This window comes from Antechinus flavipes, chromosome 4 (assembly GCF_016432865.1).
Source record: "Antechinus flavipes isolate AdamAnt ecotype Samford, QLD, Australia chromosome 4, AdamAnt_v2, whole genome shotgun sequence".
Lineage (NCBI taxonomy): Eukaryota > Metazoa > Chordata > Mammalia > Dasyuromorphia > Dasyuridae > Antechinus > Antechinus flavipes.
Window position 1 is genome coordinate 476,659,644 of NC_067401.1, and position 23,212 is coordinate 476,682,855.

General features: G+C 42.4%; 1 protein-coding gene across 1 annotated transcript in view; it reads left to right on the forward strand.

Annotated features, from left to right (window-relative positions):
• AGBL4 (AGBL carboxypeptidase 4) overlaps positions 1-23,212 on the forward strand; it is a 713,485-nt gene that overhangs the window by 477,848 nt on the left and 212,425 nt on the right. The window contains 1 exon segment of the mRNA XM_051999731.1: positions 17,543-17,759. Within this exon segment, the coding sequence (XP_051855691.1) occupies positions 17,543-17,759 (217 nt within the window).

The following is a 23,212-nucleotide window of genomic DNA, read 5'->3' on the forward strand; positions in this document are numbered from 1 at the left end:
TTCAGAAGGTATAAATAATCCGGGAAGAAAAACAAAAATGCAGATAGTTCACATTCGTTTCCCAGTGTTCTTTCTTTGGGTGTAGCTGCTTTTGTCCGTCATTTATCAATTGAAACTCAGGTCTCTTTGTCAAAGAAATCCACTTCCATCAAAATATGTCCTCATACAATATCGTTGTCGAAGTGTATAATGATCTCCTGGTTCTGCTCATTTCACTTAGCATCAGTTCATGAAGGTCTCTCCAAGCCTCTCTGTATTCATCCTGCTGGTCATTCTTACAGAACAATAATATTCCATAACATTCATATACCACAATTTACCCAGCCATTCTCCAATTGATGGGCATCCATTCATTTTCCAGTTTCTAGCCACTACAAACAGGGCTGCTACAAACATTTTGGCACATACAGGTCCCTTTCCCTTCTTTAGTATTTCTTTGGGATATAAGCCCAATAGAAACACTGCTGGATCAAAGGATATGCACATTTTGATAATTTTTTGGGCATAATTCCAGATTGCTCTCCAGAATGGTTGGATTCGTTCACAACTCCACCAACAATGCATTAGTGTCCCAGTTTTCCCGCATCCCCTCCAACATTCATCATTATTTTTTCCTGTCATCTTAGCCAATCTGACAGGTGTGTAGTGGTATCTCAGAGTTGTCTTAATTTGCATTTCTCTGATCAATAATGATTTGGAACACTCTTTCATATGAGTGGTAATAGTTTCAATCTCATCCTCTGAAAATTGTCTGTTCATATCCTTTGACCATTTATCAATTGGAGAATGGCTTGATTTCTTATAAATTTGAGTCAGTTCTCTATATATTTTGGAAATGAGGCCTTTATCAGAACCTTTAACTGTGAAAATGTTTTCCCAGTTTGTTGCTTCCCTTCTAATCTTGTTTGCATTAGTTTTATTTGTACAAAGGCTTTTTAATTTGATGTAATCGAAATTTTCTATTCTGTGATCAGTAATGGTCTCTAGTTCATCTTTGGTCACAAATTTCTTTCTCCTCCACAAGTCTGAGAGATAAACTATTCTATGTTCCTCTAATTTATTTATAGTCTCGTTCTTTATGCCTAGGTCATAGACCCATTTTGATCTTATCTTGGTATATGGTGTTAAGTGTGGGTCCATGCCTAATTTCTGCCATACTAATTTCCAATTATCCCAGCAGTTTTTATCAAATATTGAATTCTTTTCCCAGAAGTTAGGGGCTTTGGGTTTGTCAAACACTAGATTGCTATAATTGACTATTCTGTCTTGTGAGCCTAGCCTTTTCCACTGATCCACTAATCTATTTCTTAGCCAATACCAAATGGTTTTGGTGACTGCTGCTTTATAATATAATTTTAGATCAGGTACAGCTAGGCCACCTTCATTTGATTTTTTTTTCATTAGTTCCCTTGAGATTCTCGACTTTTTATTGTTCCATATGAATTTTGTTGTTATTTTTTCTAGATCAATAAAATATTTTCTTGGAAGTCTGATTGGTATAGCACTAAATAAATAGATTAGTTTAGGGAGTATTGTCATCTTTATTATGTTCGCTCGGCCAATCCAAGAGCACTTAATATTTTTCCAATTATTTAAGTCTGACTTTATTTGTGTGGAGACTTTTTTATAATTTTGCTCATATAATTCCTGACTTTCCTTTGGTAGATAGATTCCCAAATATTTTATGGTATCAACAGTTATTCTGAATGGAATTTCTCTTTGTATCTCTTGCTGTTGGGTTTTGTTGGTGATGTATAAAAATGCTGAGGATTTATGGGGATTTATTTTGTAGCCAGCTACTTTGCTAAAATTATGAATTATTTCCAATAGCTTTTTGGTAGAATCTCTGGGGTTCTCTATGTATACCATCATATCATCTGCAAAGAGTGATAGTTTGGTTTCCTCATTGCCTACTCTAATTCCTTTTATATCTTTCTCGACTCTTATTGCCGAGGCTAGTGTTTCTAATACGATATTAAATAATAATGGTGATAGTGGGCAACCTTGCTTCACTCCAGATCTTACTGGGAAAGGTTCCAGTTTTTCCCCATTGCATATGATGCTTACTGATGGTTTTAAATATATGCTCCTGACTATTTTAAGGAAAAGTCCATTTATTCCTATGCTCTCAAGTGTTTTTATTAGGAATGGATGTTGGATTTTATCAAATGCTTTTTCTGCATCTATTGAGATGATCATGTGGTTTTTGTTTGTTTGGTTATTGATATAGTCAATTATGCTAATAGTTTTCCTAATATTGAACCAGCCCTGCATTCCTGGTATCAGGGATGGGCTTTTAGAGTGGGAAGGAGCCCTCCTTCTTTGTAAGCCCACCATGATGGGCTTGGAAGCTGGCTTCCAGCTCTCTCCCGGACAAATAAGAATGAACTTCCAGCTATAGGGATGGTTCTCCTTCTGCCCTGGAGTGACAGGACTGTTTTCCAGAGTTCCTATGGGGTGCACTCCGTATTCTGGTAAATGGACTGTTTGTTTGTTATTTCTTCCAGAGTTTGGGACAGACTGGAGTTAATGAATGAATGAAATTATTGATTTAAACTGTTCTGCTATTAACATTCTCCCAGCACTTGCATGAGGATGAAAATATTAATACATCTCCAAGAGCCTTCCTTTGACATTCTAATGACTATATTAAACTTTCAGATATAGTAATGAAATTCTAATTGTTTTAGAGAAACAATTAAAACAAAAGATGATGAATAAATCCTTGGAAAGAGCCAGAGGAGGCTGCTGGAGCAATCCAGACAGAGGAGAGTTCTTCAGGGGAGGGGGAGCCCATAATTATACAATAATCCCCAGGTCTAAGGCCTCTCTGGTTAAAGTTTTGCAGTGGAGGCAACAAAACCGGAAGCTACAAATTATAACAGAGAATGATGCAATTGTAGGTAATGGACTTGATTAGCTGAGGAATGGTTCTGGCAAGTCAGTGTTATTATTTTTTCTAAGTGGGCAGCTTTGTTAAAGATATAGGTACTTGTTTAGTAGGTGACCCAATGCCGAGAGCGATGGCGATGATACTACGTGATAGGATCCCAAAAGATGTTCTCATATTGTCTTACCTAGAACATTTGATTGAATCTAATAAGAATAAAATTTAAAATCTTATACGTGGGTTTAAAAGAACCAATGTAACAAGAAGGAGGGAGAGAATCTAGAATTCTGCATTCAACACCATTTATACAGCAAGTAGTTATTAAACATTTACTATGTGTAGGGACTTTTATATGATAAGAGCTATTGATAATAACTAATATCTAAAGAGTGTTTTAAGGTTGGCAAAGCACTTTACAGATATTATCTCATTTTATCCTCACAATAGTCCCGGAGGAATTTAAGCTGTTATTATCACAATTTTTATTTTTTCTTTTATTTTTCCCAGTTACATGTAGAACAATTTTTTACCTTTGTTTTTAAAACATTGATTTCCAGATTCCCTCCCTCCTTCTCCCTGTCATTGAGAAGGTACATGCAAAGTTATGCATGACATTTCTATAAGTCATGTTGTGAAAGAAACCATAGATTCACCCTGTTAAAAAAATCCTCAAGAAAAATACAGGTTTTTTTGTTAAATCTTTTTATTTCCAAAATATATGCATGGATAATTTTCAACATTCACCCTTGCAAAACCTTGTATTATACAACTCCTTGGCAGTATCTTCGCAGGGTTCCTACTAACATCAAGCTCCTACCACAATAATGCCAATAACTATGCCCACCCTCACAAAACTCTCCGCCCTAATAGTAACTGTATCAGGAATCCTAATCACCACAGAATTTAACCTAATAACAAATAAAATACCAAACAAACCCTTAATCCATACACGCAACTTCTCAAACATGCTATGGTACTTTACACACATTTTCCTTCGACTAAACCCGTTAGCAAATCTACAAATAGGCCAACACATCGCTACCATACTCATCAATCTAAGCTGATAGGAAAAAACAGGACCCAAAGGTCATGCCAACTTTCACAGTTCCATATCATCCACTTCTACTTCTGCCCAAAAAGGACTTATTAAAACATACTTCTTATCCTTTATGATCTCTATAACATTAATCCTATTAATCACATAACTATAATCCTCAAACAACTTCCAAAATAACCAAAATAGTAATAAACAAAATTCAACCTAATAATACCATAGCTCAACTCCCACAGTCATATAACAAAGATCCAAAATTCCAAAGTTCCAAAATTTTTCCCTCCTTTCCTCCCTCCTCTCCCCTAAGTGGCAAATAATCCAATATATGTTAAAGATGTGCAATTCCTCTAATATTTCCATAGTTATCATGCTGCACAAGAAAAATCAGATCACAAAGGGAAAAATGAGAAAGAAAACAAAATGCAAGCCAATAACAACAAAAATAGTGAGAATATTATGTTGTGATCCACATTCAGTTCCCACAGTCCTTTCTTTAGTTACAGATGGCTCTCTTCATCATAAGATCATTGGAATTGAGCTGAATTATCTCATTGTTAAGAAGAGCCATGTCCATCAGAATTGATCATCATATAATTTTGTTGTTGCCATGTATGATGATCTCCATGGACAATTTCACTCAGCATCAGTTCATGTAAATCTCTCCAGGCCTCTCTGAAATCATCTTTTGATCATTTCTTACACACAACTTCTCAAACATGCTATGGTACTTTACACACATTTTCCATCGACTAAATCCATTAGCAAATCGACAAATAGGCCAACACATTGCTACTATACTCATCAATCTAAGCTGATAGGAAAAAACAGGACAATTATATTCCATAACATTCATATACCACAATTTACTCAGCCATTCTCCAACTAATGGGCATCCATTCAATTTCCAGTTTCTAGCCACTGCAAAAAGGGCTGCCACAAACATTCTTGCACCTGTGGGGCCTTTTCTCTCATTTATGATTTCTTTGGGATATAAAGGACACTTCTGGATCAAAGGACATGCACAGTTTGGTAGCCCTTTGGACATAGTTCCAAATTACTCTCCAGAATGGTTGGCTCCATTCACAGTTCCACCAACAATGCATCAGTGTCCCAGTATTCCCACATCCCCTCTAATATTCATCATTATCTTTTCCTGTCATCTTAGCCAATCTGACAGGTGTGGAGTGGTATCTCAAAGTTGTCTTAATTTGCATTCTTCTGATCAATAGTGATTTAGAGCATCTTTTCATATAACTAGAAATAGTTTGAATTTCTTCATCTGAAAACTATTTGTTCATATCCTTTGACCTTTTATCAGTTGGAGAATGGTTTGAATTCTATATTAGAGCCAATTTTCTATATATTTTAGAAATGAGGCCTTCATCAGAACTCTTGAATGTAAAATTTTTTCCTAGCCTATTGCTTCCCTTCTAATCTTGTCTGCATTGGTTTTGTTTGTACAGATTGTTTTGTGATCAGTAATGTACTCGAGTTCTTCTTTGGCCACAGATTCCTTCTTTCTCCTTAGATCTGAGAGATAAACTCTCCTTTGTTCTTCCAGTTTGCTTATAATATCACTCTTTGTGTCTAAATCATGAACCCATCTCGACCTTATCTTGATATACGGTGTTAAGTGTGGATTAAGGCCTAGTTTCTGCCATACTAATTTTCAATATTCTCAGTAGTTTTTATCAAATAATGAATTCTTATCCCCAAAGCTGGGGACGTTTGGGTTTGTCAAACACTAGATTACTAGAATCATTGACTATTTTGTCCTGTGAACCTATTCCACTGATTCACTACTCTATTTCTTAGTCAGTACCAAATGGTTTTGATGATCGCTGCTTTATAATATAGTTTTAGATCTGGTACAACTAGACCACTTTCATTTGCATTTTTTCCCTTAACTCCCTTGAAATTTGTGACCTTTTGTTCTTCCAAATAAACTTTGTTATTATTTTTTCTAGCTCTGTAAAATAATTTCTTGGGAGTTTAATTGGTATGGTATTGAATAAGTAGATTAGTTAATAATAAGTAGTATTGTCATTTTTATTATATTTGTTTGGCCCATCCATGAGCACTTGATATTTTTCCAATTGATTAAATTCTGCTTTATTTGTGTGGAAAGTGTTTTATAGTTGTGTTCACATATTTCCTGACTTTCCCTTGGCAGATAGATTCCCAAATATTTTATACTACTGATAAATATTTTAAATGGGATGTTTCTTTGTGTTTCTTGCTGCTGGATTTTGTTGATATTATATAGAAATGCTGATGACTTATGTGAATTTATTTTGTACCTGCTACTGTGTTAAAGTTGTTAATTGTTTCTAGTAGATTTTTAGTTGATTCTCTAGGATTCTCTAAGTATATCATCTGCAAAGAGTGATAATTTGGTTTTCTCATTACCTACTCTAAATTCTTTAATCTCTTTTTCTTCTCTTGTTGCCAAAGCATTTCTAATACAATACAATACTGAATACTAATGGTAATAGTGGGCAATCTTTTTTCATTCCTGATCTTATTGGGAATGGTTCTAGTTTATCCCCATCATATATGATGCTTGCTGATGGTTTTAAATAGATGTTATTGATCATTTTAAGGAAAACTCCATTTATTGCTATACTCTTTATTATTTTTAATAGGAATAGGTATTGGATTTTTGTCAAATGCTTTTTCTGCATTTATTGAGATAATCATGATTTTTGTTAGTTTGGTTATTGTTATAGTCAATTATGCTAAAAAGTCTTCTTAATATTGAATTAGTCCTGCATTCCTGGTATAAATTCTACTTGGTCGTGATATATTATCCTAGGGGTAACTTGCTGTAATGTCTTTTTTTCATATTTTATTTATGATTTTTGCATCAATATTTATTAGGGAAATTTGTATATAATTTTCTTTCTCTGTTTTGGCCCTCTCTGAAAATAACTTTTATATATATATATATATATTTAAATCTTTTATTCAAAGACAATCAGTTCTTTCTCTGGGTATGGATAGCATTTTTCATCATAAGTTCTTCAGAATGGTCTTGGATCATTATATTGCTGAGAATAGCAAAGTCATTTGCAACTTATCATCGCACAACATTACTGTTGTTTTGTATATAGTAGATTGCACTTTGCATGAATTCATGGAGGACTTTCCAAGTTTTTCTGAGAGCATCCTGCTCATCATTTCCCATGGAGCAATAGTATTCCATCATAATCACATACCACAGGGTATTTAGCCATTCTCTAATTGATGGACATCTCAATTTTCAATTCTTTGCCCTGAGAAAAGAACTCATTTGAACATATATTTTAACCTCTCTTTTGGGATACATGCCTACTAGTGGAATTGTTAGGTCAAAAGGTATGCATGATTTTATAGCCTTTTGGATAGAACATATCTTTTGATTGTTTATTTAAAAAACAAAGTTGACTCAATTCCCTATACACTTGAGAAATGATGTCCTTTATCAGAGAAACTTGCTTCAAAATTCTTTTCACAATTTCTATTACTAATTGTATTTTCTGGCCATTTATTCTATTCTTTCTTTCCTTGCACTCTTTCCCTCCTCAAAAGTGTTTTACTTCTGACCATCCCAGTCCTCAATGTTCCCTTTCTTGTATTACTTTCTCCTCTCCTTGTATTTAAAGATATTTTCCTGCAGAGTAATATAGTTTTTTATGACCATATTGAGTGTGTATGTTATTTTCTCTTTAAGGGCCAATTATGATGAATTGGTTGACTCACTCCCCCTTCCTTCCTCCTTTCTCTCTTCGCTGTGAAAGCTTTTTTTTCTTTTCTTTTTTTTCTTGCCTCTTTTATAGAATATAATTTATATCCTTCTACCTATTTCTTTCCCTTTATCTCAATACATTTCTTTCTTGCCCCCTTAATTTAACTTACAGTTACAACTGTGCCCTCTGTCTATATATACTCCTCTTAACTGCCCTAATAATGAGAAAGTTCTTATGAGTTACAAGCATCTTCCTACATAGGAATGCAAACAGATTCTTTTACATCCCTTATGACTTACCTTTTCTGATACCCCGCCCCCTTATGATTCTCCTGAGACCTATATTTAAAAGTCAGATTTTCTATTCAACTCTGCTTTTTTCATCATGAATGTTTGCAACTGAAAGAATTCTGAATTTCATTAAATAGCCATCTTTTGCCCTGAAAGATCATACTCAGTTTTGCTAGATAGGTGATTCATGATTGGATCTAATTTCATTGCTTTCTGGAATATCATATTCCCAGCTCTCTGATCCTTTAAGATAGAAATTGTTAAATCTTGTGTTATTCTCACTGTGACTCCAATATATGTGAATTGTTTCTTTCTGGATGTTTGCAATATTTTCTTCTTGACCTGGGAGTTCTGAAATTTGGCAATAATATTCCTGAAAGTTTTCATCTTGGGATTTCTTTCAGGAGGTGATCAGTGGATTCTTTCAAATTTTAATTTACCCTCTGATTCTAGAATATCAGGATGGTTTTCCTTTTTTAAAAAAAATATATTTTATTTAAAAAAAAGAATAGAAAAAAGAAAGGCAGAAAGGGGCAAACAAAAGAGAACATTGTCAAGTACCCAGCAAAACATCAGGGAAGATTCAAAATATATAACAATAAATTACCAGTTCAAGACAGTATATATAATAGTAAATTATATTCATAAGGGTCCATCTTTTCTTTTCTTCCTTGTAGGTTATTCTTTTGTTCTTTGCTGTGTACTCTTTTTTACTTTATTTTTTTCCCTTTTATTCTCTCCACCTCCCCCAAGCAGGCTATAGATAAGCACATATATATGTATATATATGTATATATAATATACATATATAGATATATACATAAACACAATACACAGACATACCCTACATACACACACACATATATATACACGCAGGCCCAATCATATATAGTAACGTGTACAGAGCTACATATATTCAGATACACATACACAGATACACACACAAGCATCAGCTGACATCCAAACATACATCCAAAATACCATCAGAATGGCTGACATGTAATGTAGATTTCTCTCTTAATTGATTCTTTAAGTTTGACTTCTCTTCTTTCCTACCCCTGCTAATTCTTCTGTTATAAATTGTTCTTTAATTTGCCTTGCTATTACTTAACTTCTCCCCCCACTCATAGATTCCTCCTTTATCTTCTTCCCTCACCCTTTGCTTCCTCCTCCACTCATCCCTCCCCCCTTATTTCTTTATATATTTTGGAGGGTTCTATGTCCTTGATGGTATATATGAATTGTTGCCTATTTAATCCACTCCCAACGTGAGTAGCTCTCACGAGCTACAAGCCTTCCTCATCCTCCCCCCATAATTCCTCTGTATCTCGTTTTCCTCTGCACCTTATTTGCATAACACAACTACTAGTTTTACTTTTTTTCTAAGCAATTTTGCTTTATTTAGCGTCTACTTAACTCTGCCCCAACCTTTTTTTTGAGCTATCCAGTTGCTGACATCAGTCTTAAACATATGGTATACTTTTCCATGTAAAGACAATTTATCCATGTTAATTTCCTTAAAATTAAATTTTTAGTTTTGTTCTTAAATGTCAAATTTTGTATTGAGTTCAGGTTTGTTTGAAAAAGTGCAAAAAGTCTGCAAATTCTTTAAATGTCATTATTTTTCCATTCAGTATTATGGATAATTTTACTGGATATGATATTTTTGGCCACAGACATAGTTCTTTTGATTGCTAATATACATGATTGTAGGATCTGCAATCTTTTATTGTGGCTACTGATAAGTCCTGTACAATTCTAATTGTGGCCCCAGCATATTTGAATATTTTTCTTGTTTTTTTGCAAAATTTTCTCTTTGACCTGAGTTTTTTGAAATTTGGCAATAATATTCCTATGTGTTATCCACAATGGATCTCTTTGAGATAGTGATCTATTTTACCTTTTCTAAATTTGTATCACTGCAGGATAGTTTTCTTGGATTATTTCTTTCATTATTGTGTCAAAGTTCTTTTTTGGTCACAGCTTTCAGGTAGTTCAATTATTCTTATATTTTCTCTGTTGGATCTGCTCACCAGATTTGTTGTTTTTCTTATAAGATGTTTTACTTTTTGTTCTATTTTTCATTCTTTATATTCTGTATTGTTATTTTTTGGTTTCTTAAAAGTTTCACTGGCTTTTCCTTGCCCACTTCTAATTTTTGTGGAGTTATTTTTGTCTTTAAGATTTGATGTCGCCTTTTCTAGTTGGTTAACTTTTTTCATAATCTTCTTGGCTGTTTTGGATGGGATTTTTTTCTTAAGTTTTCCTCAGTGTCTCTCATTTGATTTTTAAATTCTTTTTTTGAGTTCTTATATAAATCCTCTCTGGGCAGGGAGCCATTTACCATTATTCTTTGGAACAGAAGCTTTTTTTTTTTAACTTCAGTGTCCTCCTCTGAAGATGAAAGAATAGTTTTCTTGATAATTTCTTGAAAGATGATGTTTAGGCTCTTTTTTTTTTTTTTTTTTTTTATCATGACTTTCAGGTATCTCAAAAAAAAAAAAAAAAAAAAAAAGGTTCAAGCATCTCTCCTAGTCTATTCTCCAGGCCAGTTTTTTTCCCCAATGAGATAATTCACATTTCCCCCCTATTTTTTCATTTTTTTGTTTTCTTTTATTGTTCTTGATTTCTCATAAAGTCATTCTTCATTGCTCCCTTGTCAATTTTAAGGCATTATTTGCCTCAGGGAGCTTTTGAGCCTCCTTTCCCACGTGGCCGATTTTGCTTTCGAAGGCATTTTGTATCTTTGCTTTTCCTCTCTCTCTTACTTTATTTTCAGAATCCATTTTGACTCTTCCGTGGCCTGAAGCCAGTGATGGCTTTTGGAGGCTTTGTTTGTAGGGTCTTGGCTGTCGCCTTGAGTGTGTTTTCATCTGCCTTGTCTTCACAGCCTATGGCCAGAACCTTTTCCTGTTGTTGGCTGTTTTCCCGTTATCGGGCTTCTAACTTTCGGTTAAAGCAGGCTCTGCTCCCGGGGTGGAGGGAGCTCTTTTCAGAGTCCCGCCCGGAGCCGGCTCCGTAGCTGGCTCCGTAGCTGAGGGGGGGCGAGGCTGCCCCCGAGAGCGCTGTCCGGCCCCTCCGAGGCTCAGGCGCTGCCCCTGCTGCTGACTCGGGGCGGGGCTCCCCGGCACCCAGGGCGCCCTCCTTTCCTCCCCCGAGTCCTTGTGGCTCCCGAGGCCGCTCCTGCTCAGCTCCTCCGGCCCGGCCAGCCGAGCCTTCCTGCTGACCTTCTAGGCTGGACACGGGGCGCTCCATCCGTTTGTGGGCTCGGAGGCTCAGCCATTTGTCTGGTGATTCTCTAAAGGCGTTTGGAGGCCGCCAGTCCCTGCCTTCACCGCCATCGTGGCTCCGCCTCCATCGGCCCCATTTTTGAACTGATTGATGGGTTCCCCGAAGCAGAGATTAGGTGACTTGCCCAGATCCTGAAGCTCTGCCTTCCCCGGTTCTGCCTCGGGGATTTCCTTGGTCTGAAAGCCGCAGGGAGTCCGATGTCTGAGCAGGGAGGGATGGGGGCAACTTTCTGGCACCTGAGGCACGTGGGCCCGGGAGCCCAGCTAGGGGCCCGGAGGATGCCCGCTGTCAGGGTGGGAGCGGGGTGCAGCAGGGGATGGCTGATGAGGAAATGGGCTCGTCACCGAGGGCGGGCACTGGCCTCCTGGGCTCTCCAGCAGGTGCCCCTGAGCGATCCGCTCCCCTGGGAAGGCTCCCAGAGTCCTGGGGGGCAGCGTGGCTGGTGGCGGCCCCGCTGTGCTGGGACTGTTGCTCGGGGAGCTCACTGAGGAGCCCCGTCTGCTTCTGCCCCCGACCTCCCTCCCAGGTGTCCGCCCTGGCCCCTGACTTCCTCTGCAGTTACCCTCGGTGTGTGTCGGCTACAGGGGTGCATCTTGTCCTCCCTTCCTTCCTCTCCCCTCCTCAGAATGGAAGCTCCTTCGGGGTGGGCGCCACTTCCCCTGGGCTCCCTCCTGCTGCAGGGGAAGGGGCGTTTAGGGAAAATGAGCCCCCGGTGTCCGGGCTGAACTCGCAGACCGGGATTTTGGAAGATGAAGCCCTCGGGGCCGGGAACCTGCCCGGGCCACAAAGGGCCTCCATTCCAGGCTGGCCCAGGCCCCAAACTAGGGGCTTCTCTGTCCAGTCCGGGACCCCTTGTCCTTGGCTGCCTCCTAACGACCTCGTCCTGATTGGCTGATTCACTGACTGATGCCCGTTGGTTCACACCCCCCCTTTTCCCGGCCCAATTGTTCCCGCAAAGGTGGAGCAGGCTCAGCTCCCATGCCTGTCAAGGCCTGAGTCCCCTTGGAGGAGGCGGTGAAGGAGCCCGAAGCACCTCCGTGGGAGGTGACTGACGGGCCTTGGGTGGGCTGTGTCAGCGTGGCAGGGACCCTCCCCCACGCGGGGCTGGGGCCGCCACAGCTCCGCCGTTCTCCGGCAATGGCAGCTTTGTGGAAGAAGCACGCGTGAGTCACCGGCTGCCGGCTTCCTCTGATGACAGACCTGAAAGTGGAGCAGCCCCCCAGGAGCAGGAAGGACAGGCAGAGGGAGCCCTGGCTCACCAAGGCAGCTGTGGGGCCCGGCCTCCCCCTCCTCCCCTCCTTCCCCCCCCCACCAAGCGGAAAAAGGATAGAGCCCCTTCCCCAAGACCCCCGTCCTGCAGCTCCATGAACCCAGCCCGCGGGCCTGCCGTGTGCTCCAGCCTGACGCTCCATGCTGGTTCTTCCACAGCCCTGCGAGCTTTGGGCTCCAGACCCCCCTGAAGCCTCCCCACGGCCCTCCCAGCCCCTCTGGGCATCATTAGAATGTGAATGGGGCCATCTCCATGCTTGTATTATAATGCCAGGATGGAGATTAGAGAGTTTTTAATATTTCCTTTATTTTCATTTAATATTTCATTATTGAATTATTTCAAATATTATTATTTTCATTATTGATTGACTGGATAGGAGTCTTGTCTCAAAGCATCCAGCAGCCAATGTGAGTTCTCAATGACATGTATATCCTCGGAGCCAAGCTTGGGGCTCTAAGACAAAGAGGGGTGGGGCCCAAACACTGGGGAGCAAGAATCTCCAGACAAGAATCATCAATCCCATCCTGACAGCTTGGGGGCAGAACCATAAATGCTAACAAACTGGGAGTTAAGGAGGTGTCCAGCTCAGAGCCAGAGGTATAAACAAGGCCAGTTAGGTATCTGAGAGAGGGCATCCGGACTCTTATCTTCTGGAATGCCAGATCTCCACAGCCCTAATCATCTCCGTTCTAATGGGCAGAAAGGGAGTGGCGCAACCAGGGAAACTGAGGCAGGACAATTCAGGGAGACTGAGGCAGGACAATAAAAGGAAAGTGTGGAGCCCCACAATTGAGATCAATGTCTAGGGCCTTAATAAATGTTCAGTCTACCTCCCAGTCTACTCCTAGACAAATAGTCTACCTCTCTTTTTCCCTCCAGCTCTCTCTTTGTTCTCTGTCTCTCTGTCTCTATCTCTCTGTCTCTTTGTCTCTGTCTCTGTCTCTCTGTCTCTCTGTCTCTCTCTGTCTGTATCTCTCTAGCTTGTCACTATCTTTCTCTCATTGAACACAGTTCTCCAGAGGGACTCTGACCAGGGCTGACGGCAGAGTGACCCGCTTGTCCTGCGCACACACAGCTGCTCTCAGTCCTTCCTCCGGGGCCGCCCACCACACTGTCGCCCGGTACTGAACTTTTCCACAGAAACCTCCGCCTCTTTTTTCATGGGAGCTGTTCTGGGGCCACGCCTTCTCACATTGTAGAAGTTGAAGCTTTGAACAGGAGCAAAAAAACCCTAAACCCCCAACCCCCAGACCTTTTCAGGTTACTGCTATTCACTGCTCTTTTTTGGTCCAGGTATTTTGTACCTTGCAAAGGTCAGAGAGACAGACAGACAGACGGACAGATAGAGGAGGAGAGAGACAGAGATGGAGAGAGAGAGTATAAGAAGAAAAGAGACAAAGAGAGGACCTTGGGGCACCCACACTTCGGGGCTGTGAGATGGAGGATGGTTCCCCAAGAGGAGAGCGAGTCAGTGGAGAAGCCCGGAGAGGGCCTTGCCATGAGAGCTGAGGCCCAAGGCCAGCCCAGGAGGAGATGGCGGCCCCCACGGTCACCAGCCTCTGGTCCTGGACAGGAAGTCTTGGAGATCATCAGACAGGGCAGTTAATGGCCACCAGTGACATTGGTGTCTCTGAGGGCCTCGGTCAGAGTTTTGGGAGCAGCAAGTAAAGAAACAAAGGCAAGGAGGAAATAGTGCAGTCTTCAAGGGAGCTCCTACAGAGGTTCTTCCCTTGTTCAATCATTCAATTAAAGGATCATGGGATTAGAGCTGGAAGGCTCTTAGAGATCATGTGGTCTGGCTTCCTTATATTTGCTTTTGAAACTGCTGAGGCCCAACTAGGTCAGAGGGATTGTCCTGAGGCAGCCCGGGAGCCAGCGGCCGTTTCCTGCTCTGCACCAGGTTGTGATCTGGGTCCTGGGGGACCCCAATAGGCCATGATCTTTGTGCTTCCGGGGTCCCCCTACTGATGCGGGGGCAGCCCACTTCATGAGGCTGCCAATATGCCCAAGCCTCTTCCTGCCTCCTTGAGGGATCCTCTGGCCCTGCTATCTGGTTCTTATCACACAAGCTTTCTTTTCCTGCCCTACAGCCCTGAATGATGTCCTCGACTCCTGCCCTTTCTCCCAGTCCCTGTTCGGTTCTCTTGGGTCCTGCTCGTGCCCTTCTTGGGTCTTTCTGTGGCTTCCGGGCCATGTCCATCTTTACTCCCTCAGAGTCAATGGTGTTCCAGCTTCCCTGTCATATGGAAGCAGCAGTAAACTCTCTGCATCAGAAAGTTTGATCCTTCCCTCATGGAAAGGGCGCTACCGATGCTGACATCACCCCAGCCCGCTCTCCTTCTCCTCTGACATCCGGGGCCCATCACTGTCCTCTCCCTCCACGGTGTTCTCATGGGAACGTGGGATCAAACAAGCTCCATCTCTGGGTAAAAGATACGGCCTTCAGGGTGGCCATCTGTTCTGCCAGGTCACATAATATTTTTTGCCCTTGACCAACAAGGGGATCTGATATTTTCTACAACTCTCAGTTGTGAGATGATAAAGATAAATCCATCTGCTTGTTCCCCACTATTCCCTCCTTCAGGTGACTGGAGGTGACTGGTCACTTCTAGGTGACCCTTGTAGAGACTTGTAGAATACAAAGTCGGGATCTTCCTGGAGCCCCATGGAACCATGGTAGCCTTGCTCCAGGGGACCCACTGGGTTAGTGCAAAGGAGCTGCCAAGCTTGGATCAGAAAATGGGACTTTACATTGCTGCTTTCCCCCCTTTTTGCTCTTATAATACTGTTTCTATTTCCTCTGTCAGTGTGGCTGTTCCCTTGTCCTTAGCAGAAAACCCTTTCCCTTTCTCCCCTTTTGGATTGCTCTCCCATTTCCATCCTCGAATGCCCTTAGGATAACCTTTTTTGCCAACTTTGATTTCGAGGGTCTTTATCCTCCACTGCTTCTCTCTGCTTTATGAGATGACCCTGCTCATAATCATTCAGCATCCTTCTTCAAAACCTTCGCAAGACCAATTTCCATTCTAACCCATAGTCACCTTGGAAGCCATCTCTCTCTGTTTGCTGACAAAGGTGCTTTGTGGGCTACCTTCGTATCCTCGTGGTAATTAATTTGCATTCATCGAATCGCTGGATGAAATTATCAGAGTCCATGACAATGTCATTTCTGTTTTCCCTCTCCTAGTTTCAGGGATAAGCCTTTTTAATCATATGTCTTTTATCTTATTTCTATTACTGCTATTATATTATTACTATCATTAAATTATGTTACTATTATAATGTTACTGGGTCTTTTTTATCATTGCCATTTGCTTTTTGTTTATTATAAATTCGGGAAGAGTTTCATTAGCAAGCGTCCAGTCCGGCGGTGATGAGTTGCTCTATGGTTATTAGCAAGACCGGTTCTCAGAAAACAGAATCTGTTGCGAGAGCCTGGAACAACCTGGAACGACAGGTCAGAGTTTGTGTTTCCAAGAACCCAGGGTTACCTTCAGGACACGGTGGAGGACGGAGTGAACATCCATCCTCAATGAGACGTAGAAAGTAGAAGCTGGAAATACAGAGGTAAAAACCGAAACAGCTTTTGCCGTCTGTCAGGGGAGAAAACATATACATATGGAAGCATATCCATAATATAGATATATATGCAGAATAAATACAAAATTACTATGATAATATGCTCAGAATGTGACCTTACCAGCTTGGAAATATTCCTCTTAGTAGGAATTCTTTGATTTTTAGCTCTTGGTGGATTTATTATCGCCCTAACTATCTAACGGTTCTTTTGAGTTCTTGTGGTTGTTTTGACTTTTTTTTTAAATGAAGTCTGTTAGCATCTTGTTCGAAGCATCATTATCGTTTCTAAAAGGAAACGAGAGGGTTTTCTATCAGGGTGAGTCCGCAGCCAAGAAAACGAAGGAGGACCTGGGCTGCAGGAGGCGGAACAGCCCGCTCCCTCGTACCCTAGTTTGGCCACCTCCAGGTCTGCGCGCCCAGTTTAGGAAGAGCATTGGGAACCCAGAGGGCATCCGGGGGGCATCCAGGGGGCAGGACACATGAGCCACTCAGGGGGCATGAAGGGCTGTCATCAGGAAGAGGTTGAGACATTATTTTTCCCTATTTGCCTCCAAAGACCAATGGGTGGAAATTGCAGGAAGATCAGTGAATGGGGGACTTCACAAGGAAATGGGCTGCCTCGTGAGTTCCCTGGAGACCGTCCAGTGGAGGCCAGGGTGCTGTCTGACAGGGATCCCTATTCAGAGACAGGTGGACATTATTCTGACAGTTGTACGGCTCCAGGGGGCTGTGATTCTCCCCTCTATGGCCCTGCTTGACACTAGACTTCACCACCATTCATGGCTCTTCCTTTTCCCATCAGTTTGAACCCAGCATTCAAAGGGTTTGTGGAAGGTAGAAATTTGCCCCACGCTAGGCCGAAGACAGCTGACATAGAAGCGCGTGAACACTGCTAATAAAGTGGCTTCTGTTCATGGTTTCCCTGACATCCCCTGTTCCCTGTTCTAAGGACCCGAGCTCTGTTATTCCCTTTTCTGTGGTCTAAGGGCCTTCCTGAGGGGAGAATCTTGAAGCCCATTGGAACCTCAGAGGCACCTGGTTCTGCTAGGTCCCTCTGCCCGGCTCTGTCGGTCCCTCCCTCGGACATAATGTGCCACGTGTTCTAAGGTCCCACTCATCTCCGACCTTCCCTGTTCCCTATTCTGAAGTCCCTCCTGGTTCTGGCCTTTCCTATTGAATGTTGCAAAGGGTCTCCCAGCTCTGGCACTGTGTGTTCTCTCTCTTCCAAGGTCTCTCCTGATTCGCTATTCCACGCCACGGCCCCCGCCCCCCAGATCTGACACGCTCAAGCCTTGATGTGCTGGAACGAGCTGTGGTTCCACCTTTCTCTGGCTGCTCCATGAACGGTTTTCTAAGCTCGGGCATTCAGTCTCATTTTCCTCACTGCTCAATCTGAACCAGAGTCTGATGTTCTCATATTTCTTGCTTTGTTCCTTTCAGGCAACGGTTGCCCCCGAAAAACGTGTACTATTACCGCTGCCCAGACCATCGCAAGAACTACGTGATGTCCTTTGCATTCTGCTTCGACCGGGAAGATGACATTTATCAGTTTGCATATTGTTACCCGTACACGTACACACGCTTCCAGCACTATCTCGACAGCCTGCAGAAAAGAAACATGGACTACTTCTTCCGGGAGCAGCTGGGACTGAGTGTGGTAAGTCCCACGCGTGTTTCCTGGGAGCCCAGTCAGGGCGGGGGGCAGCCCTGGGCTGGAAGGGCAGGAAGTCATTACCAGCGTCCTTAAGGAGGGCACTGGTCTCTTCCACTTTGAGGCAGCCTGTAGAAGCAGAGGGAAGCAGAGGGACCGGGAACATTCTGTGTCTCCTGGAATAATCTGTTCTGCTGCAGTTACAAGGATGGTTGTTTGAGAAAGCTGGGGGACAGAGAGAAGCGAGAGAGGGATTGAGACAGAGACAGAGACAGAGTGAGAGACAAAGAGACACAGAGACAGAGACAGAGAGAAAGGGAGGGAGGGAGAGAGAAAGAAAGTGAGGGAGAAAGGGAAAGAGACAGAGACAGAGGGAGAGACAAAGACACAGAGATGGAGATAGGCAGAGAGACAGAGATAGAGACACAGACAGAGAGAGAGAGAGAAACAGAGAAAGGGAGAGACGGAGACAAAGAGACAGAATGAAGAAGATAGAAACAGACAGAGAAAGGAAGAGACAGAGGCAAAGAAAGGGAGACAGAGACAGAGAGGAAGAGTTCAAAGTGGTATTTGATTTATCTGAATATTGTGGTTTGGAGTTTGGGGTAGGGGTGGAGAGGTCATTTTACTTGAGTAATTTTTTTTTGAATTACTCCCTTGGGCTGGGTGGGCCTGGAAATGTCTTGCGTCAGACTGGGCTTTGTGCCACCTGGGATCTTGAGTACAACGAACATGTGGGTCCTGGGCAGTGGTGATTCCTATGGGGTCGGTGACAGCAGGGTCTCTGGCAGTGCTTTCGACTCTCGCTCCCTTTGCTGGGCCCTCAATTTCGCCGCCACATGGGCATGCTCTCTTGTGGATGTTGGCCTTGAAATCCCCGCTTTGCTCCTCAGCCTGTGGTTGGCAAGGACTTCGGAGCCATGTTGTTAAGTGCTAGCGCCGGGGTCGCTTACGGTGGGAGGGCGGGCGGGCAGCGGCCAGGGCAGGCCTCTGGGTCTGACCAACAACGCTGTCAAGGCCACATGGTAGTTTCCTCTTCCTGTCGGCTCCCTCCCAGAAGGAGGGGCTCAGAGGTCCGACAGCAGGGTCTTTCCCCGGGCGGGTCTGGAGCTGCTTCTCATCAGTGACCTTTTCCACGAACCTGGCTGCTTATGTCACCCTTCCTGCCCCCTGAGTACTGATCCTGCTGAGCGTCCCTGCTCTCCCTGGGATACCGGAAAAGGTCTCTCCCAGACACAGACTCTAGGATGAGAGGAAGACACACATGGTGGAGAAACAGAGGTAACAATTTAGGAGCTGGGCCTCCGCACGGACACAGTGACATTACTATCTGAGACAGAGACAGACACACAGAGAGAGACAGAGTCAGAGAGAGATGGAGACAGAGACAGAGAGACAGAGAGAGGCAGAGTCAGAGAGAGATGGAGACAGAGACAGAGACAGAGAGACAGACACAGAGAGAGAGAGACAGAGACAGAGAGACACAGACCAGAAGACGGAAGTAGCCTCGGTAAGAGTACACACAGGGGCAGAGTTCCCCGAATGTATTGATATGGTCCCTGCCCTACACACAGGGATACTTTCTGGGATAAATAATTCCTCTGCACATCTGGGAATGAGCAGAATTCCCAGCAGGGAGCTGTGGGTATTGCTGGATTATATGAGAATCCTCTTGCTGCTTCCAGGGAGGCTGATCCACAACCTTGGCTCCTACAGGCCCACAAAGGTCCACTTCTCACCCACCCCCTTTGTGCCCGATGCCTCTGGAGCCCAGGTGGGGCTGCCTCTGAGCCCCTAACATCTCTTTGTTCTGTCATGAATCCCCTTCCCGTGTCATTCCCCTGATCACAATTCTTTTTTTTTAATAAGAGAAATTAGATCATTTATTGCTTAAATTACAACTGTAATAAACCTACTGATTTTTATATTATGCTTCAAGGTTTGTGAACCACTTTACATATATCACCTTATTTGCTTCTCACGATTCAAACACACGGTCATTTCCTAGTTATTTCTAATGTCTTTGAAACTTCTGTTCTTTGACCTACATATAATAGTTCCCATATTAATGAGCCAAATTTATTGAATTCTTCACTCTAAATGACATGGAACCGCGACAATATTTCTATTTTTACCTCCACGAAGGTCCCTCATTGTAGCTTGGGGATCACTCTGGGTCCTTGAACTGGGTCTTTTACTGGATTTAAATAAAGGAATCACAGACGTTCTTGAAGACCAACTACTATGGGCTTGTGGTCTTAACAAAGGTGCTGCCCACGAACACACAGAGATCCCCGGAACATTTTCGACTCCACAAAGGACCTGTAGCCTCTACTTGGCAAACTCACTGCAGTTTTCTGAAACTTGCTTCTTATGCATAGAAGAGCTCAGTATTCCTTCTCTGTATTTTCTAGCGTATCCATTAGAAAATATCCAAGTTAACTAATAATAATAATAACTATATATAATATAATATATAATATATATAATAACTAATAATAAAAAATAAAAAATAACAAAGTTAAAGCCAATTATGACTTTTCACAGGTTCTCCAGTTTTTGAAGGTTAAATTCAGATAGCTCAGCCTAGCGATTAAGGCTCTCAAGAGTTTGGTTCCCATCCACTTTTCCAGTCCTGTTTCATGGTACCCTCATGAGCATCCCATCCCCTGGGCTCAGTCACCCCTCTTTTGTTCACATGCATCTTTTCTTCCTCTCTCCAAGCCTTGTGGGGGCTCCCTCCCAATAGCTTCCATTTTCCAGCTCTGGGTTCCCACAAGAGTCCCATGGGAATCCTTCCCAGAGGTCCCTTTCAACTGTGAGTTTCTGATTTTGCATGAGGATGGTCCTCCCCACACATTGTGAAAGAGGGATCATGGGGGTGGGGATCCAGTCCCTGTAGCTAGTGAGGGGGCCCAGAGCTGTGTAGGGCCGGGCTCAGCCTCCCGTAATCCTGCGACGCACCCTTTTTGGGGCTAAACAGTTTTTACTTCCAAAGGAGCCTGACAAGGCTGTAATTAGTTAATCCCCCTTCTAATTTGGAGGCACAATAATTACAGATGAGAAAGTAAACAAGCAAACAGCCAGCTTGGGGTAGGGTGGGAAGGAGGCGGATATGCAGGGGCTGGAACCAGGCAGTTCCTCGTTGCCAGCTGTGGAAATGAAGAAATGTGCTCATCCGTGGCACAGCCAGGAACGGCACCCGCAGGCCCTTTGGGTCCATTCCTTCCCCTGGCACGCTGGGCTTGGGGCAGTCTGGACACAGCCTTCCTTTGGAGCTCTGCTTTCATTTCTCCTTTGCTCACCTTCAGAATCCAGCCAGACTGGGCCTGAGCTGCGCCCACTTTCCATCCGGGCATTTCCACCTGGCGTACACTTGTGCCAGCCTCCCTTCAACTGCGCCTTTCACATCTCTAAAATCCCTCCTTGCAGAGCCTTCATGAATCCTCCTCCATGAATCTCTCACTGATTCCTTCTTCTCTTCCCTCATTTAGAAGTGATTCTTGATGCTTGGAATCCCTCACACCCCTTGGATCGACACCTTTTGCTAAGGACAAAACACATTCTGACATGTTAATTGTGTTATAATTATCTAACAATTAAACCTATTTGGTCCAGAGGGCTGGAGCGCCGTGCTCCCTCTCTCACTCGCTCTCTCTTTCTCTCCAATAAAGGGTCTTCTTTTTTAGATCAACAAACAGGGTAACCAGGATCAGTCCTGGGAGAGCTTAACAATCTCAAAGAAAGGTCAGGGTCTTTTTCTTATACTCTGGGTTTCCCCACTCCAACATTACAAGGAAGACTTAACTTATAAAACGTTGCCTTCAGCTCATTCCCACAGCAGGCAACAGAAAGGTGTTCCTGTACTCACTGTTCAGTAGGAATCAGATAGGAGATGGCTATTTATTTCTTTTTTGCTAAAAGTTTTACCGAAATGTTTTGTTTTTACATGAAAACATTTATTCTTACTCATACCTTAAGTTCTGCTCATTTCTTGGTTCTTCCCAAAGCAGGGAATAGAAAGGTGTTCCTGTACTCACTGTTCATTAGGAATCAGATAGGGGACAGCTATTTATTTATTTTTTTTTTGCTAAAAGTTTTACTGAAATGTTTTATTTTTACATGAAAACATTTATTCTTACTCGTACCTTAAGTTCCACTCATTTCTTGGTTCTTCCCACAGCAGGAACAGAAAGGTGTTCCTGTACTCACTGTTCATTAGGAATCAGATAGGGGACAGCTATTTATTTCTTTTTTGGTAAAAGTTTTACTGATGTGTTTTGTTTTTACATTATAAACATTTACTCTTAGACAACGTGAAACAGGTAAAACTTATGTACGATGATCTCATTGCAATGTTCGTGTACCATTTGACACCTGAAGCATCTCCTTTCCATCTCTTTATTTTTTTAAAATAACTGAACTCCATTTTCTGTCCCCCTCTTCCATTTAAGAAAAAAAAGAAAAACAAATTTCTTGAAATATGCATCATCAAGCAAAACAAATTCCCTTAATGATTGTATTTAAATACACACATGTTTCATTCTGTTCCTAAATCTATCATCTGTCAGTCATGTTTCATCATCAGTCCTCTGGAATCATGAATGGTCGTTGTATGGATCGTAGTTCTTAAAGCTTTCCAAATTGTTTCTTGTTATAATATTGCAGTTATGGTATAAATTGTTCTCCTAATTCTGCTCATTTCATTTTTATCAGTTTATAAAAGTTCTCAAATGTATTCATTTTTATAATATTGATGTTTATGCATAGTTATAGGTTCTCGGGTTCAGCTCACTTCACTCTTTTACCTTTTTTTAATATAAGTCTTTTCATGTCTCTTTGAATCGCTTATTTTCTACTTTTTTTTCTAGCAAACTAGTGTATTATCGCATTTGTACATCAGAACTTATTACGCCATTCCTCAGTTGTTGGATATCTTCTCAGTTTCTAGTTTTTTTGTCATCACAAAATAGCTACTATGATTTTTAATATATAAAATATCTTTTGTTCTTTCATTGATCTCTTTTAAGTATAGACCTGGCTGTGGTACAGCCGGCTCAAAGGACACACACTGTTTAGAGACTTTTTTCCGTAATTCCACATTTCTTTCCAGAGCTGTTATAACATCGACAAGTCCGCCAACAATGCACAGATGTGCACGTTACCCTGCAGCCTGCCAACACTGAGCATTGCCCTTTTTTGTAGAATGAGGATAATAATAGCGCCTAATTCCCAGGCTGCTTGAGATCAGAGGAGGTAACAGGGGTAACGTGCAGAGCCCCGTGCCGGCCGAACAGTGGGTTCATGCTGCCTTCCTCCTAAGCTAGTCGCCCTTTGGGAGCAGGAACCATTCTGTGCAAGGATGGGGTGGGAGGCGGCAGGAAGGGACCCGCCTTCTCCCCTGCCCACGCTAGAGAGACTCCAAGAGGCTTGAACTACTGCAGGAAGGGGCAGAGAGG